The sequence below is a fragment of the Aethalodelphis obliquidens genome, unplaced genomic scaffold (genome assembly GCF_003676395.1).
Source record: "Aethalodelphis obliquidens isolate GAN/ISIS:26980383/991018 unplaced genomic scaffold, ASM367639v1 scaffold44, whole genome shotgun sequence".
NCBI lineage: Eukaryota > Metazoa > Chordata > Mammalia > Artiodactyla > Delphinidae > Aethalodelphis > Aethalodelphis obliquidens.
Genome location: NW_020837988.1, coordinates 11,762,690 through 11,779,667, shown reverse-complemented (window position 1 = coordinate 11,779,667; position 16,978 = coordinate 11,762,690). Strand labels below are relative to the sequence as shown.

Sequence of the window (16,978 nt, the reverse complement as noted above, 5' to 3'; positions counted from 1 at the left end):
TTTAGGGGAAAAGAGTGATGATTACATGTGGGGTTTGCTCGTGTGCACATGAAGGAGCTTGTGGAAGGAGAATCATCACAGAGTCCAAGTTTAAACTCCCTGCCACGATGCTGGTGTCTGTGTCTCGGTCACCTGGCACACTCGCACTCATTTCTCAGCTGTGCATGTTACTTTCTGGGCTGCGTCTCAGACTCAATAGCAGCTGTCCTTTATCACCGCCCCTTTCCATCACACAGTGGACTTCCTGATGGACTGATTTGGGAAGGGAATTAGAGTTAACTGGCCTGGCCTGCTTCATCTCTGGGACGGTACCAGAGCAAGGTTCAGAGAACCCCTCAGGACCTGGTTTCTTGCTTTTCCACATGGAATGGGGAGCTTGCGGTTCCTGTCAGTGACTCTGCCTTTGGAGACTGTCCATATGGACTGAGTTTGCTTTTTTTAAGAATCTTCTGTTTTATAAATACAGCTTTCCATTTTTCCCTGGTTCTCACAGGCCACATCTATCTCAAAACCAGCACAGGTTTACAGTACACACACCAAGGGCGGCTCCTCCAGGTTCCTTCCCGACCTCCTCTGCTCCTTGTGAACTGCACACTTGTTGTGCTATGACGTTCATTCCCCGGATTGCACCAGAGGGTCACATGCCCTGTGTTTGCTGCCTTGACCTTAGTTAGCGGTCACTGTCCAGGCCTGGCCACCTCCCCCGAGTGTGAGTTGAGGGCCAGAGAGAAGATGCTAGGCTTGACTATCCACCGGGCCTTTGGAGCCCAGCGTGACGCAGCATTTGGAAGCCAGCTGCTGTCGGCCTCTGGTGTGCAGAGTCGAGCAGACACAGGCCCCTGTTTGTCCCTTGGGGGCTGGCTCTGCCCTGTCCTTCACATTTTTGATTGCTTGGCCATCAGATCGGCTTTCTGGTAAATGTTTGAAAGCCAGACAGATAAAATTTCTGTTCCCTGATCAGTAACTTATTCTGTTTTTGTCAAAGAAACTAAGATAGAGATATTGAAGGTTTTTTAAAATTCTCCAAAGCCATAAAAATGATGGCTGTTACAGTTGTCAGAGTGTGACCCTGATTCTGCAGGGGAGGAAGATGGCTGCATGCTCGGTACTGCCTGACCTCCTGACCCGTTTGGGATGGGTTTTACCCTTGTCCCAAACTGTAAGCCCTACTGTGGGTTTCTTTGGAGCAGGGCCTGAGAGAGGTTAGAATGGAAGGCGTGGAAGGCAGGGCTCGGTGCAAGGAGAGCAACCTCCTAGGCATTGTGGTGGGGTCCACGCCTCCTTGATGTGCCAGCTGCACAGGTGTCTGAGGTCAGGGCTGCTCTCCATTCTATGCAAATACTGACACTGTGCTGGGAAAGGTTTCTGTGTTCTCCCATCCTCTCCCATTCGTCTCCCTGCATTCACTCAAGAACAGAATTTGCTGGAACACAGGGCTCTGTCTGTTGTTCACATCTCTGTGATACTAAAAACCAGAAGCCCAAGTATGCTTTTGGGTGGGTGTTGGAGAAGGTTTAACAGTCTTGCCTCCCGATTCTGAGAGAGTGTGTCGCTGGTGGGGCCTGTTTGAGGAGCTGCAGTGGCATCTGCACACCCTGTGCTCAAGGCCTTGTGCCCAAGGCTATCATAAAACTGCTGTCAAACATTTTTGATTCTTACCCAAGACACACTCATGAGAGTTGGTTCTGCAGGTCCAAAGTAAAGGATGACACTTGTTTTGAACGTCCTTTGGAGGATTCTCACTGAAGGTCTCTCTTTTGCAGGTGGCCCCGACAACCAGGTGCACTTTGAAGGGTACCAGGTGTCCAATCAGTGCATGGCGCTGGTCCGAGATGAGTGCCTGCTGCCCTGCAAGGACGCCCCTGAGCTCGGCTACGCCAAGGAGTCCAGCAGCGAGCAGTACGTGCCTGATGTGTTTTATAAGGTAAAAATGCAACGGTACCGAAAGAGAGAAGTGGATGGAGAGCAGCATGGACACTGACCTGTCCTGGACGTTGCTAATTTTGGTGCATTCTGGCCATGGGAGCTGTTGGTCAGCCGTGGTCGTCTAGAGCCTAGCTTGTGGATAAGGGACTCTTTGGCATTTCCAGGGCCTTTGTTAGCTACTCAGGCAGGCTTCTGTGGTGTTAGGGCTTATAAGCAGAAGTGGGGGTGACACGCCCTGGGTTTAGGGGTACATAATACAAGTGAAACCACTGCAACACCGACTGTTTCAGTTTCTGAAAAGGAGAAATGGTGCCTAACAGGGCCTCAGCAGGAGTGAAGGTTGGAGCTGTTTGGCAGAAGTTAGGCTCTCCTGAGGGGACCAAGTTTAGGTTAACCGCTTAGATGAGCCGTTCTCCATTTCTAAACCTTTGTTTCCTGTGAAAGCTATAAAAATGATTTTTTTGAAAACTGTGATCTGGTTTGAACAAGTCGGAGTTGGGTGCTTCCCTGGGAATTAGCAACACGGCTCCCATCCTCCTCATGGGAGTTGCTCTGGTCACAGGCAGGCATCCTGCCTGTTCCCCGTCCTGGGCAGACTTTGGTTTCCATCTGGCACTGCTCTGTCTTTAATATTTCTTGTGTTCCCGGCTGCTTTTGTGTGTCTGAGAAGTACGTTGTTCTCCATTTCTGAAGGATATTTTCACTGTGTAAGGAGTTCTAGGTTGACAGGTCTGCTCACAATCTCACTGCACTTAGGCCACAAAGACCTGCTGGCAGAAGGGGCCTGGAAATAAAATAGGCAAACAATGAAAACCCAGAAAGAGTGATGATCTAATTTCTTTAAAATGATTTGATATCTTTCAGCAATTTTTTTATATCAGTGTGTGCATGTCTAGTCATTGTTTTGTTGTTTTTATTGTTCTAGCAAGTCTGCATTTTTATTTATTTATTTTTAAAAATTTTATTTAGTTTTTTAAAATTCTTTCTTAAAAATATTTATTTATTTATTTGGCTGCACCAGGTCTCAGTTGCTGCACGTGGGATCTTTGTTGCCACATGTGGGATTTTCGTTGCGGCATGTGGGATTTTTTAGTTGCAGCATGTGGGATCAAGTTCCCTGACCAGGGATCAAACCCAGGCCCCCTTCATTGGGAGCACGTAGTCTTAGCCACTGGACCAGGGAAGTCCCTAAGTCTGCATTTTTAAACAGCTTTATTGAGATGCAATTCACATACCACACAATTCACTCATTTAATGTGCCCGGCTCAGGGCCTCTTAGGATGTTCACAGGGTTGTGTAATCATCACCACAATCTAATTTTAGAACATTCTTGTCCCCCCAAAAGAAGCCCTACATCCTTTAACAGTTACTCCCCAGTCCTCCCAACTCCTGGCAACCGCTGATCTGCTTTCTCTGAGGTTTCCCTGATGGAATTCTACAGTGTGTGGTCTTTTGTGACTGACTTTTCACCACTAACCGTAATGTCTCAAGGTTCCTCCGTGCCTGCAGCCTGCAATACTTCATTCTTTTCATTGCCGAATAGCATTCAGTGGTATGGGCGCAGCTTACTACCTGCGGGATGCATCAGACACCCAGGAGAGCGCCTAGAAGCTGAGGGGCTCTGGGGCCTCGTCCTGGTGGTGATTTGGAGACCAGAGACTACCTGATTGTGACAAAGACTTCACCTCTTCAGGGATCAGAAGTGGGGCTGAGACCCTGTCTAGAGCTGGCTTGTCCATGCTGTGGGTGTCTGTGGCAGTGGGTGATGTGCAAAGGAAGGGCACAAGGGCCTGAGAGTCTTGTCCCTGCTCCTGGTCTCCTCCTCAGCTCTTTGGAATGAAAGTCTTCAGTCTGCTTCTGAATCAGCGCTGCTGCGTGGTCCGAGGGCTGCGGGGGCGGGGACTGTCACTGAGCCAGGAAGGCCAGGCCAGTAGGTAGCGAGCAGTCTGTCTTTCCTCTGCAGCAGGCAGGCCTCGCTGTTGTATCTGCTCCTTTCAGGTGGTGGCAGTGGAGGGACAGAGTGAGGCTGGACTGTGACAACTTGGTTAGATGACCCCTCAGATTTGGGGACAGTAAGGAGCCCCAGGAAAGGGTTCTCCATATCATTCTTGAAAGAAAATATTTCCAAAGAGCCTTGTTTAGGAACTCCCATTGTCTCTTCCCTCCTGTGGTGTTTAATAGCAATTACCTGGCTTGATAACACAGATCTCACCCTTACACAAATCCTGTGTAGGCATCAGGTACTTTGAAGAATCATTAGTTTTAAACCATTATTAAACATTCACACATCAAGTCACACCACGCTGGGAACCAATGTGAGGGTTCAGTCTTTCCCTCAAAAGTTTCTATCTTATAAGATGCATTTGTATGGCACTGTTTTGTAATGTAGAATCTATGTTTTGACTCAGTTTTAGACCCTGAGACCTGGTGGTCCTGCTGGCTGCCGTCCTGAGCCTTGTGGCACAGCTCACTGGTCTGGGGGCCGTAACGGGGCCTGTTGTCCTTGTGGAGAGCCCCTCCCCTTTAACCACAGAGGCTTGTGCAGCCCCGGTGCGTTCAGTGTGCATGAATACATTGCTCCAGGGTCATCAGGCTGCCATTTCTTTCTCTTTTCAGAGTTTTAAAAATTAAATATAGGGACTTCCCTGGTGGCACAGTGGTTAAGAATCCACCTGCCAATGCCGGGGACCAGGGTTTGAGCCCTGGTCCAGGAAGATCCCACATGCCACAGAGCAACTAAGCCCATGCGCCACAACTACTGAGCCTGCGCTCTAGAGCCTACGAGCCACAACTACTGAGCCCGCGTGCCACAACTACTGAAGCCTGCGTGCCTAGAGTCCATGCTCCGCAATAAGAGAAGCCACTGCAGTGAGAAGCCTGCACACCACAACAAAGAGTAGCCACTACTTGCCGCAACTAGAGAAAGCCCACGCACAGCAACGAAGACCCAACACAGCCAAAAATAAATTAATTTTAAAAAATTAAATATTGAGTAGATATGAAAGATTATTTATAAAACATGTTTAAGGAATAAAAAAAGCAGAAATACCAATCCTGAGTCTCTACCCCAGAGTTAAGGACCAGAACGTTCCTGTGGCCTCTGAAGCTGCTGGATCCCTCTCTCTGCTTCTGTCTCCTTTTCTCCCCCCTCCAGAGGGAGCACTACCTTCGGGAGTGCACTATGACATTCTTGCTTTTCTTCTAGTTTTACCTCCTTTGTGTGTTTTCCTAAAGCAGGTGTTGAGTTTTATATGTTGCTGCACACTGTAGACCCAAAACTGTGTTCTTTTGTCCTTGGAGATGGGCCACATTCACTTATCCCGGTGTGGGCTGAGACCTGCCTGCATGTGGCCATCATGTCACCTCGGCATGTGCCCACTGCGAGCAGAATGCCGTGCGAACCACCACGCTCCGCAGCCTTGGGCCCGAGTCCCACTCCCCACTCAGACACTCATGGGGCATTTCCTTGAGCTGTAACTGTGCCGTCCTGATCATAAGTGAGGCCAGACTCCTTTTTCTTTGTTGGCTCGTCCTGTCTCCCGTAACGTGCTTGTTGTGTCTGTTTCCTCTTCTTCCCTGGGTGGTTCAATCTTTTTCTCCCTGCCTCTAATCCTGTCAGTCAGGGGTGTGACACCTCTGCCTCTCCACTCCCATGGTGTCATTGAGGCAGAAAGTTTATGTTTCCATGTGGTCAGTTTTCTGAATCTTGTCTTTATGGTTGGCATTTTGAATCACAAAGAAAGTCTGTTATCTTGTCTTCTCTAAGGTTGATGTTTTTGGATTCTTCTTCTACCTGGGATTATTTCAGATGTGTGGTGTGAGATAGGGGCCCAGTTTCCTTCTTAGTTTTTAGTCATATACTGTCTGAACACCATTTATTGGGAAAAACCCTCTTCTTTCTCTGTTGATCTGTGGTGCCTTTCCATTACCAGTCGTCTCTGTGATCGTGGCTGTGTCTCTGTCACCCCTTCTGTCCACTGGCCGGTGTTCCTCAGCCAGCACCAACGTCGCACTGTCCAAGTCACTGTAACTTTACTCTTCGTCCCTGATCCATCACAGCCCTTCCCTGCTTTTCTTCCCGAGCTCTGACTGTTCTGACCCTTCACTCCTTCATGGAGACTTGCCTGCAGGTTGCACACAACAAATAGGTCACGCCCCCCCCCCCCCCCCCCCCCCCCGCAATGTGTGTGATGCTGCCCTTTGTTTCTTGTTCTTTGACCTCTCTCAGAAAGTTAGGATTTTTCTCCTTGAAAGCCTTGTCCGTCATTTGTTAGATTGTTCCTAGGTACTTTGTAGTTTCTACATATTATAAAAACTACCATTTGGCAGTTCAGCTGTTACTTGTTCCTCTAATTTGTATGTGTGTTCTGGGTTCTCCACACAGATGAGTGTATTATCCAGGAGTGACAGTTCTTTTTCTCCCTTCCCTTCATTTTCACTCCTCGTGCTGGCTAGGGCTTCTGGAACAATGTCTAGTGATCAGCACTTTTGTCTGGTTTTTAATTGTAAAGGATGTGCTTTCGGGATTTCATCATTAACTATTAGTTTGCTGTGGGTTTTTTTGTTTTTGTTTTTTTGTAGTACCCTTTATCAGGTTGGAAATTTGCTTTTTATTTCCATGCCTTGTAAGTTTCTTGCCCTTAAGAAGAGAGCTCCCTTTTGCCGTGGAACACACGTTATTTCCTTAATCATGCTGCTGTTCTCTTAGATCGCTCACTTGCCTGTTAGTGAGAGCAGGCTAGAAGGGCTTCCCAGGATTGTTTATAGCCCTGTAGGATTTGAGACACTCATTTCTCATACGTTTCAGGAAAATACCAGTTTGAGCAAAGAGACCTATGAAAGCAAACATTTAAGTAATCCTTTTAGTCCTCCCGTGGGCTTTGGGGTTGGATTTAAAATATACCTTGTAAACAGGACACGTACCCATATTTGTCTAAGGCTGTTCATCATGGTGTTATCTGTGGTAACAAAAACTTAAAGCAATCTAAAAGTCTAATAACGGGCATTAAATTACAATACATCTATATGGTGGGATATTCTGTGATCACTAAAGGTGTGTGTTTGAAAATTACTTGAAGGTATGGGATAAAACTCATGATGTAAAATTAAAATTACAAATGTATCTATATACAGTAAAATCCCAATTAACTTTTTGTTTTTTAAAGGCACACTTGTAGATGTTGATGCCTGTACGTATACACGTTTGTATGTGCGTTCACACAGGAGATGGGGGTGGAAAGCTTGAGGGTCCACCCTTGTCTACAGCTCTGATTTGTCTGTCCTAGGAAGTCCCGTGCAGCCAGTGAAAGAAAGGCCGGGGAGCACCTCCTGTAAAGGTGGGGAGAGGTGCACACAGAGGAGGGTTTTGGAGCGAGGATCTAGTCAGCCGGCGAGGGGATGCTTGGGGACGGGCAGCAGAACGGTGAGGTGCATGGTTCCATGTGCATTAGGAGTGCAAGCCTTCTAAATATTAACTAAGAACATTTTATTAATGTGAAATCAAATGTATATTTTTTATGGGAAATCCTGCATTACAGGTTAATAAGGAAATAGATACCCCAACACGCCTCTTCACCTGTCCTTCCAGCACCCTGCGTGCATGCATGGACACGTGGACGTTGACAGGGCCTTGCCTCTGGAACCGCAGCCTCTGCACTCGGTCCAGCTGTGGATAGGGTGCGGCGTCCCTCGCCAGACCCCGGGGCTACAGTGATGAGCAAGTCACAATCATCCTCTCTTCCCAGGTGGTCTGTTGGTGGCTGTTGAGGTGTCCAGTGCAGCGTGGAAGTTAGCCAGGTGGGGAGGAAGCCCATCTGGGGGCCACACGTCCAGAGGGCATGGTGCATCTAGGGGTCCCAGGCTCAGTCTGGCTGGAATGTGCACGTGATGGGGGTGGTGGGCAGTGAGAAGCCAAAGAAAGAAAGATGGAAGGTGATTCTGGAACAATCTTGCTGGATGTGGTGTGAAGGGGGGTCTGGAGGCAGGAGGCTTTTGCAGCAACATGAGTGTCAAATGCCAGGGCCGATCCAGGAGGGGCAGCAGGAGAGAGATGTGCGGTGGGGTCTACCGTCCAGTGTGAGGTGCGGCTGGAGGAGCTGAAGGCCAGGCCGTGGGGAGGGAGCTCCCCGGTGTGGAAGATTCTTTCTGGGTACAGAGTCCGGTGGCCAGTGAGAAGGCTGGTGCCACAGTCCAGGTGACATGTGTCTGCTCCCCATGGCATTTGGGGATGGAGAGGGTGTCCTGGAGCCAAGAGCTCCATGGGCCTTGCACGGTCCCGGGGAGGACAGGATGGAACTGGGTCTCTGGTTTGGGTGAGTGGTGGGTGCTGGAGTTGTAAACCTTGATGAGTAGTGGTGAGAGCAGGGGGGGTGGGGTGAGTTCAGATGCCCGTGTTTGAAGTTTGATGTGGTGGGACCGGAAGGAGGTTGAGAGGCCCTTTTCACGGTTATCTGCCCAGAAACCCCAAATTAAAGCCTTGGAAGTAGAGGAGAGAAGCCGAGATTGGAGACCCCAGGGAACACTGCTCTTAGGCAGCTGCCCAGGTGGAGGGGCAGCAGGGTGGGTTCCTGGCATGAAGGGTGGTTGTGGGCTCAGTGCTGAGGAGTTGGAAGAGTTGACAGGTGGCTGCAGCAGGGAGGAGAGAGCATGCAGGCAGCTGCGGCGTCGTGGCTGTGGAGGGGACCAGCGCTCTCTGGGGGGACTGTGGAGTCTTCTCTGTCCTAGGAATCATTTACTGACCTGTCCTCAGCCCGACATGGGTTTGTCCCAGCATCTGGCACTTACCAGAAGTGCTTTGTGGCTCATCCAGGAGCTCACTCCATGTGTGTGCTGAGTTACTTGAGACATTCCAAGCAAACCATTCCATGCGTTGTTTTGTCAAAGGATAACATATATTTCAAGGGTTTCGTGTGGTCTCCCAAAGTTCCTCCAAGAAGGCTGCAGTTACATGCTCAGACTGTGCCGCAGGCCAGCCCTGCGCTAGTCTGCTTGCCTGCCTGGGCCCTGCTCTCAGGACCCCATGCTCTGCACTCACTCTGTCCCAAGTCCCCTGTGTGTGTTGGTGTTTTCTTTATGAATCGCCTCTGTGTGCCCTGAGGTATTTGTAAGGTGGTTCATCACTTTAACATTCGTTTGTGAAGTCTTTATACATTAACCCTTTGTCATATATTGCAGACACATGCCAGGATATCATTTTCTTTATACTTTTCATACAAAGTAAGGTGTAACATTTTGTGATTTCAAAGGTACGTTAATCCTTTTTCATTGTAATTCCTGCCTTTGTCATCATACTTAGGAAGTAATTCTTTACCTCAAAGCTGTATATTTACCTACATTTTCTTTTAGTGCTTTTACTTTTTTTAATTTTTAAATTAAAAATTTTTTCTTTTATTTGGCTGCATTGGGTCTTTGTTGCGGTGTGCGGGCTCCTCATTGCGGTGGCTTCTCTTGTTGTGGAGCACGGGCTCTAGGCACGCGGGCTTCAGTAGTTGCAGCACGCGGGCTCGGTAGTTGCGGCACGCAGGCTCTAGAGAGCAGGCTCTGTAGTTGTGGCGCGTGGGCTTAGTTACTCCGTGGCATGTGGGATGTTCTCGGACCAGAACTCGAACCCGTGTCCCCAGCATAGGCAGGCGGCTTCTTAACCACTGCACCACCAGGGTAGTCCTAAACGGGATTCTTTAAGAAACTTTGTCCTGAGAAATTTTTTTCTTGCTTTATTCTGCGAAGTCTCAGAAACTGCTAGTTTCACTTGTTACCTTCTTGCCAGTTTTGTAAGAAGAAAAGCAATACATTAAGGATTTCTTTTTCCTTTTCCAAAGCAAGATGGTGCCACCCAGTAAGTGGAGTTTGCTGTTGTCCTGGCACAAAGCCTGCCTGCCTTTGAGCTAACAAAGACAGAGATCCCTGGATTTCTTGTTGATGTTTCCAGACATGGCCAATAGCAGGTAGCGAGGCACCAGGGACCTCAATTTCTGACTCTCCCAGTGTCTTGCTCCAGGTGGAGATAAAATTTCTGACACTTTGGCAGCTGCCAAACTAAGAATTAAGGTGTCTTCCTCCTAGTGTACTCTGCCTGACATTTGCTAACGCCCATAAAAAGTAATTGCCTTTTAAAATGGTGTATGGGGCTAAGGCTTGGTTGGCAAAAACATCTGAGTGAAGGCATGGGGGAGAGATAGAAGGTACCTGCTTTTCCTCCAGGGAAGAGAAGGGGATGCAGCACCTTTATTTTCTTGGGGAGCAGAAGGATGCAGTGGGGTAGTTAAATTTGAAAGAGAATAGCATGACACACAAAAAAGAGAGGGGGGCATTTAACAAGAATCATCCCTAGAGGGGAAGATTAAAGCGAACAGGTGCTGGGAAAATGTCTCTGCATATTAGAGCTTAATTAGATTTGAAGATGAATTCCAGACGGGCTAATTATGTGTGAATTGTTGCAGGTTGTTTCTTGTAGGGGCAAGCGTATATTTTTGGAAATGGTGATTTAGTTCGATTGGGTTTGATTCCCGCCTCCTACCGTATTTCCTCCAGTAGAAACTACCGCTTCTGGGGCCCCAGGACCCACTCAGCAGGCCTCATACCTTGGGCTGCCACTGTCAAAGCTGGTAGAGCCACGGAAAGCCAGGCCCAGCCTACCTGCTGCAGCAACGAGCATGCGGAAGGACCAGGGACTCTTGCCCAGGTGGAAGGGACAGTATTCCAACCTCAAAGGAAGGCAGACAGACAGAACGGACACTGTTTCCAGGAACCTGTCCTTTGATGGTGCTCCTGCTCCCTATGTGGCTGGCTTAGATGTGTTTGGTTAGATGTATTTGGACCGTTTTCTGGAAGGGCAGAGGGGCAGGTTCTTGCTAGCAACTCTCTGGGTTGTGAACAGAGAAAAGGTAGGGAAGGTGTGGATAATCTGAGATGTGCTGCGGACCAGAGAGTTTAATTTCTGGGGAAAATAAAATAAAAAAAGAGCAGGGCCACATGGAGCCTCTGGAATTCCTATTAGGATAATGGACTCGGTTTAATGTAGGACAGCCTGAGAAGGTTGTCTCAAAAGATGGCATGGGCCTCTGACATCCCCGGAAGTTGTGATGTGCTAGGGGTGGCTTTGTGTCACCTGCACACCTCAGAGAGATCTGCTTGACACCCATTAGGGTCTGAGCTTTAATAAACATAAACTTTTATGTAAGGCCCCATAATTGGAAATTATGGATGTATAATTTATATATGACTTGAATGATTTATATAATGTTAAGTGATGATTTAAATAGAAAATATGACCCCCTCTTGCAGAATCTTTAATGAAAAGTGTTGGTTCTTATGAATTTATTTCTAGAGCTGTGTTTGAACTCAGCAAGTTTGACATAAATCAGATCTCATTTTCATTTTATGATTAATGAACATATGCTGGCCATTTTTCCCCATAATTAAACTATGTTCCATGCATCTGATAAAGCAAAAGAAGTTTAGACTTTGACAGATTGGTGGTGGTGGTTTTCCATGTCTGCGTATTTGTGTGTATGTGTACTGATTTGTGTGTGTGTTTATTTTATTAATGTATAAGGATTAAGTTTCCATGAAGTTGGGTTTCCAGAGGTGTGTGTAAGGTTGTTAAGAGTTAGCATTCAGGTGTGAGACTAGGAGAGCTTATAGAGGAGGAGGGGTACAGATGTAGCCTGACGGGGTGGGAGCCCGGGGTCTGTGTCTCCACAGCTTTAGCACCAAGCTGGTGCTATATATATATATATATATATATATATATATATATATGTATATTTGTTTGTTGCTACGTTGGGTCTTCGTTGCAGTGCGTGGGATTCTCATTGTGGTGGCTTCTCTTGTTGTGGAGCATGGGCTCTAGGTGCGCGGGCTTCAGTAGTTGTGGTGCATGGGCTTAGTAATTGTGGCTCACGGACTCTAGAGCATAGGCTCAATAGTTGTGGCGCATAGGCTTAGTTGCTCTGCGGCATATGGGATCTTTCCCGACCAGGGCTCGAACCTGTGTACTCTGCATTGGCAGGCAGATTCTTAACCACTGCGCCACCAGGGAAGCCCCCAAGGCTGCTTTCTTGAGTCTTGGCCGTCATCAAGAGCTCCAAGAAGTGATGGAAGGTGGATTCACTGCAAAAATATGCACATTTTCCTCTCTGCTTTTCATATACTTCAACAAGAATTGTAGTAATTTAAGGGGTGAGACAAGCGTGTGAATGGAAAACCTGTCACAGGTCGGCACACCTGCACTCACTCCCTGGACCTTTGTCTTGTGTTTCAGGACATAGACAAGTTTGGCAACGAGATTACCCAGCTGGCTCGCCCCCTGCCCGTGGAGTATCTGATCATAGACGTAAGTGTGTGTCATCTCCCCCTGGAGGTCAGGACGGCTTGGGGTGGCCTCGCAAGGGTGGCGGCTTGAATACCTGCTCTTCTGCCTGCACAGGACAGGCATCCAGAGGTGTTCTGAGTCACTGAGCTCCTGGCATCCCTGAAAAGCTAGAAACCTTAAGGGCTTTTCGTTTTTTATTTCCTTAAAAACAATTTAAGGGGTTAACTTCTCCCAACCTAAAGTGTAGCAAAGGACCACCGACAAGGCCAAGCAGCCTCTGGAGGTCAGCGAGCCTCTCCCTGGCTCTGTGCACAGGTGCTGCCCTGGCCACAGCTCAGAGGCCCACTCGTGGGGGCAGCATGGTCTCCAGGGGGGCACTCCGGGAGCCAAGAAGGTACCTGGTACCGACACGCCTTCCCCAAGTCTCAGCTCCTTTCTGGGGGTGTGCTCTGCTCACGGAGATGTGGCCACAGTGCAGAGGGGAGTGCGTGCTGCAGGACTAGAGCCTGATGCATTTGCAGTAGTCAGCGCTCTGTCCAAAGGGTATGGGAGGCGGCTCATTTCCTAATTGCTGCCTGCCAGGATGAATTCAGGCTGCATTTGGACTAGGATGGGCATATGATTCAGGCCATAAAGTATCATTGCATTTGGAGCAGTGGGTCCCTGTGAGCTGAGCCCGCCAACGCTCCATTCCAACTGACAGCTCCCGAGAACATATTTATTACCTAGGCCATAAAGGCATCTGCTTTTTAGACTACCTAGGGTGTAATTAAGATGAAAACAGATTGATGGAGCATACACTTAGGAGGAGTCTGCGTGATTTAAAGCCAGCTTCCTGAGGTCTTCTCTCCCAATGGCCTCCCCATCCCTTTCCTTTCACAAAGGAGCTAAGTTCTTGCCTTAGTGGTTGTCACTGTAGTGTTTGGTTGATGGGGGAGCATTCCACCCTGTGATACCCAAGCGCTCTCTTACTGTGGAAGGAGGTTGGAGCAGGTGCCCAGACAGGTGTGCTCAGCTCCTCGCCCGGCCCCAGACCCCAACCTGACCAGGGCATCTGATGACTAAACCTCATGACCAGGTGGCTCTTCCAGGCTTCTGCAGAGGTGCTCTGCAGGTGGCCAGGCATCAGCTAGGTGACAAGGCAGGCTGGGTAGGGAGAGGATTTGAGCACAAAACAAAGTGCTCACCACCCTGCATCCTCTCCCCCGGCATCTGGGATGTTCAGGCTGCAGTGTGAACCTCGGTTCTGTTGCTCTCCAAGGTCTGTTGCAATTACAGGTCTAACAAATACTTCCCTAATTCCACATTTACTTAACTAGTGGGTCTACTGTTGTTGCTGGTCCACTCCTTTATCTGCCTTTCAAAGCGAGGGGCGAGAGCAGGCCACAGGCCTTGCCTCTGCAGCAGAGTGGCCCCTCTGCCATCTCTAGAATCATGACAACAGTTGAGACTGAGCCCCACATGTGCCACCCATTCTGTGGGCTCCACGTGTCTGGGTGCATTTGATCCTCACGGCAGCCTTAGGAGGCTTGGGCTCTCTGGTCGTCTGTATCTCTCTGATGAACAGAGCGAGGCCTCACAGTAGGACTTGGCAGTGTGCTCAAGGCCACACCTTGTGCCCTGAGGCCACGTGGTCTCGTCCATAAAAGGCCAGCGGGGCTCGATTTAGGGAGCTGCTGATGGCTCAGCTTACCGTTCACAGCGCTGGCACAGTCACAGCAGGTCCTGGGCCAGCAGGCCTGGAACAGCTCGCTGCCTTCACTGATGCAGAAAACAGGCCAGAGCAACATTTTCATTCTTTAGAAATAGTCCCGAAGGAACCAGAATAGCTACGCTAAATCTGGACGAGGTATAATCTGCTGCTGCTAGTGTTATATTGCAGAGAAAAAGCTGTGTCAACCAAAAGATGGCTGATGATGGCTAACACTTGGGTGTGTTTTGGGGGAGGAGCATCTGCCAGGAGGAATGAGAAACTGTACTTGTATTGATTCTTGCACATTTGCCACTGTCCCTGTAGCTTCTATTGATTGTAGGATTTAAAATCCCGTCTGTCGTTTCTAAAGCATGTCTGAGCCAAATGAAGGGCTTAGGCTCCCCTTTGGACACAAGCTCCTGACTCCAGCCATCTTCAGGCGAGAACCATGCCTGCATCTCAATGGCCTTGCTTCTCTTCCTGCCTGGACATGCCCAGGCTCCATGGAGTGGTGCCTGGGAATTCAGAAGACTTCAGCCAGCTCGCTGGAGGGCACTGTGGCTCTCAAAACCATCAGGGGCTGGTTCTGCACATGCCCTCCAGACCCGGTGACAGGAACAGAGTCTGCTCCTGAGATGGCGCTCACACCTGTGCTCTTTCCTGTGGCCCACTCTCTGGTTCACCCGCGGCAGCAGGAGAGCAGCTGTGTGAGAGGCCGTCCCAGTGGGGCTGGAGTTAGGAACCTGCCCACAGGCACCATGATCTTACCAGTCATGAAAAACGATTCTTCCGTTTGCCTTCCAGAGTCACAGTTTTCAGAGTTTTCATTTAGGGGCTGTCCTAATAGTTAAGCATTCCCTTCAGTGTAGAACAGTTAGGACTCTTGCTGCTGTGAGCAGCTCAGGGCTCCAGGGAGGGGTGTGCTCAGGGCCCACACCCTTGTTTATAGCACAGTTAATTTATCACGGGTTTGTGTTTTCGTTCATTAGATCACAACAACTTTCCCCAAGGATCCAGTTTATACTTTTTCTATTTCACAAAATCCATTTCCTATTGAAAACCGGGATGTATTGGGTGAGACACAGGTAAGCTCTTTGTCTTTAGAAACATAATTTAGAGTCCCTACTGTTTGTTTATCTAGTGTCACTATTGTTTTTCTAGAAAGTAGCAAGCTTTCTGACTCTCCTGATTTGTTTTTGTGACAAAACCTGGCTAGGCCTTTGTCTAAGACACTGCTGATCACATGAGCCCTCTCCAGGGCAGGGGCAGTGGATGAGCACAGAGGCAAATCCCTGTAAGCCCTCAGGCCTGTGGATTTGCTGGAAGGACCATTCTCAGGGGGCCTGTTTTATTGGTCACTTCTTGTCCTCTCCCAACAACGTTATTGATTGTTGGTAAGCGTTGTCTTTTGTGACAATGTCTCACTTTGCTGCGTGCTCTGCCCCCTACCTCATTACCCTGCCATGTTTCTCAGGCACCATCCAAGCCGTGGGGGCTCATGTGGCCTGGCCACCTTGGCTCTCACCTGCACATCAGGCCCGATCAGAACTGCTGTGACTGCCTTGTCCTGCCACATCAATGGTCTGTGAACACACATCCCAAGTTGATAACAGGCACTACAGAAAGGGGCCTGGTTAAAGAATGTGTACAGTGAGATTGTCTTCTGAAGCTGTGATTAGTGTACAAGGCCTCTCTGTTGCTTTGGTTTCCTCACTGCCCATCTGCCCAGGTGCTTGTGGAGGTGCAGAGCCACTGACTGGGGTGGCACTCTTGAATCTCCCGCTTTCACTCCTGTTGAAAGTGTTAGTGTCACGTAATCCTCCCCACCGCCCCCCGATTCCTACTCCTCACTACCGTGCTGCCCTGGATCAACAATGTACCTAGACAGACGGGGCTTCTCCCAGCCCCGCAGTGGCCCTTCCCACTCCCACTGGCCCCCAGAGGTGAGTTTGAACATGTCTCACAGCTGGGTCAGCTTCACAGACATGTTGCTTACAGTCTTCCATAAGTCAAATGTACTGAGAGTGTTTTCCTGGGAGATGAGGCCACAGCTTATTCTGCAACTGTGCATTCCTCTGTCCTTGGCTCCCAGTAAGTGGTTCTGGAAGGAGACGGGGAGGCCCATCCATCAGCGCCGAACGTGTTCAGTTCCATCTTTGTAGGACAGTGGCTTTCCTGCGACTCTGGCTTGGGACTAACGGGTGCTCGTGTCTGTCTCCCCCCATACCTGGCACTCCAGGACTTCCACAGCCTGGCCACCTACCTGTCTCAGAACACCTCATCCGTGTTCCTGGACACTATCTCGGATTTCCACCTCCTGCTGTTCCTGGTCACCAATGACGTCATGCCTCTGCAGGTACGGGCCAAGTGGGCTTCTACTCCTCAGACCAGAGCATGCTGGGCAGCACCAGAGCAGCTAAGTCCCCCTTAACCTGTCCTGTGGGCAGCAGCTTTGCACAAAGGCCTTGATAGAAAGGTGAATTTTTCACTTGCAGCGTTTACACTGGAACAGCTTGTTCAAAAGTGTCTGCCCTCTGTGATGGAGGACAGTTCCTCCATTTGTTAGAACCACATGGGACGCAGAGGCCGCTTAGCTCTGTGTCCTTCTAGTGGGAACATGAGGGATCCAACAATTTAAAAATTCCTGTTGGAACAGTTTGAGAATCCCAGCCTCTGCTTCTTCCCGATCTCTCTCCCCTCTTCCCGAATCAGCTCCAGTTTATCACCTTGGCCCAGAAGGTTGGCCAGCGTCCAGGCCCCAGGCACACAGCTGCACAGTTGGCGTTTTTAAGACATGCTGTTGGGGGAGATGAGGGCGAGTGTTACAGATGGCGGCTGCTTTCTGAGCAGCACAGGGCCAGCAGGGCCGGCCAGGAAGCCCCTTGCATGGGTTGTGTCATGGCTGTCCTTTTACTTTGGCCCTTTTCCTGCTTGGGACCCAAGGAAATGCATTTCTGCGAGGTGACAGAGTAGAAAGGAGAGGCTCCTTCCTCCCACTGCTTTTCTATGTCAGGTGGCCTATAGCTGTTCTTATATCTTGTGTCTGT

General features: G+C 49.2%; 1 protein-coding gene across 3 annotated transcripts in view; it reads left to right on the top strand.

The window, feature by feature from the left end:
• Positions 1 to 16,978, top strand: part of NPLOC4 (NPL4 homolog, ubiquitin recognition factor) — a 56,029-nt gene that overhangs the window by 32,231 nt on the left and 6,820 nt on the right. For 2 of the 3 annotated variants that reach the window (XM_027080998.1, XM_027081000.1), the window contains 4 exons: positions 1,764 to 1,924; positions 12,188 to 12,259; positions 14,921 to 15,016; positions 16,171 to 16,287. In XM_027080998.1, the coding sequence (XP_026936799.1) occupies positions 1,764 to 1,924; positions 12,188 to 12,259; positions 14,921 to 15,016; positions 16,171 to 16,287 (446 nt within the window). The remainder of the gene's footprint in view (positions 1 to 1,763; positions 1,925 to 12,187; positions 12,260 to 14,920; positions 15,017 to 16,170; positions 16,288 to 16,978) is intronic. The other variant, XM_027080999.1, reaches the window with a different exon arrangement.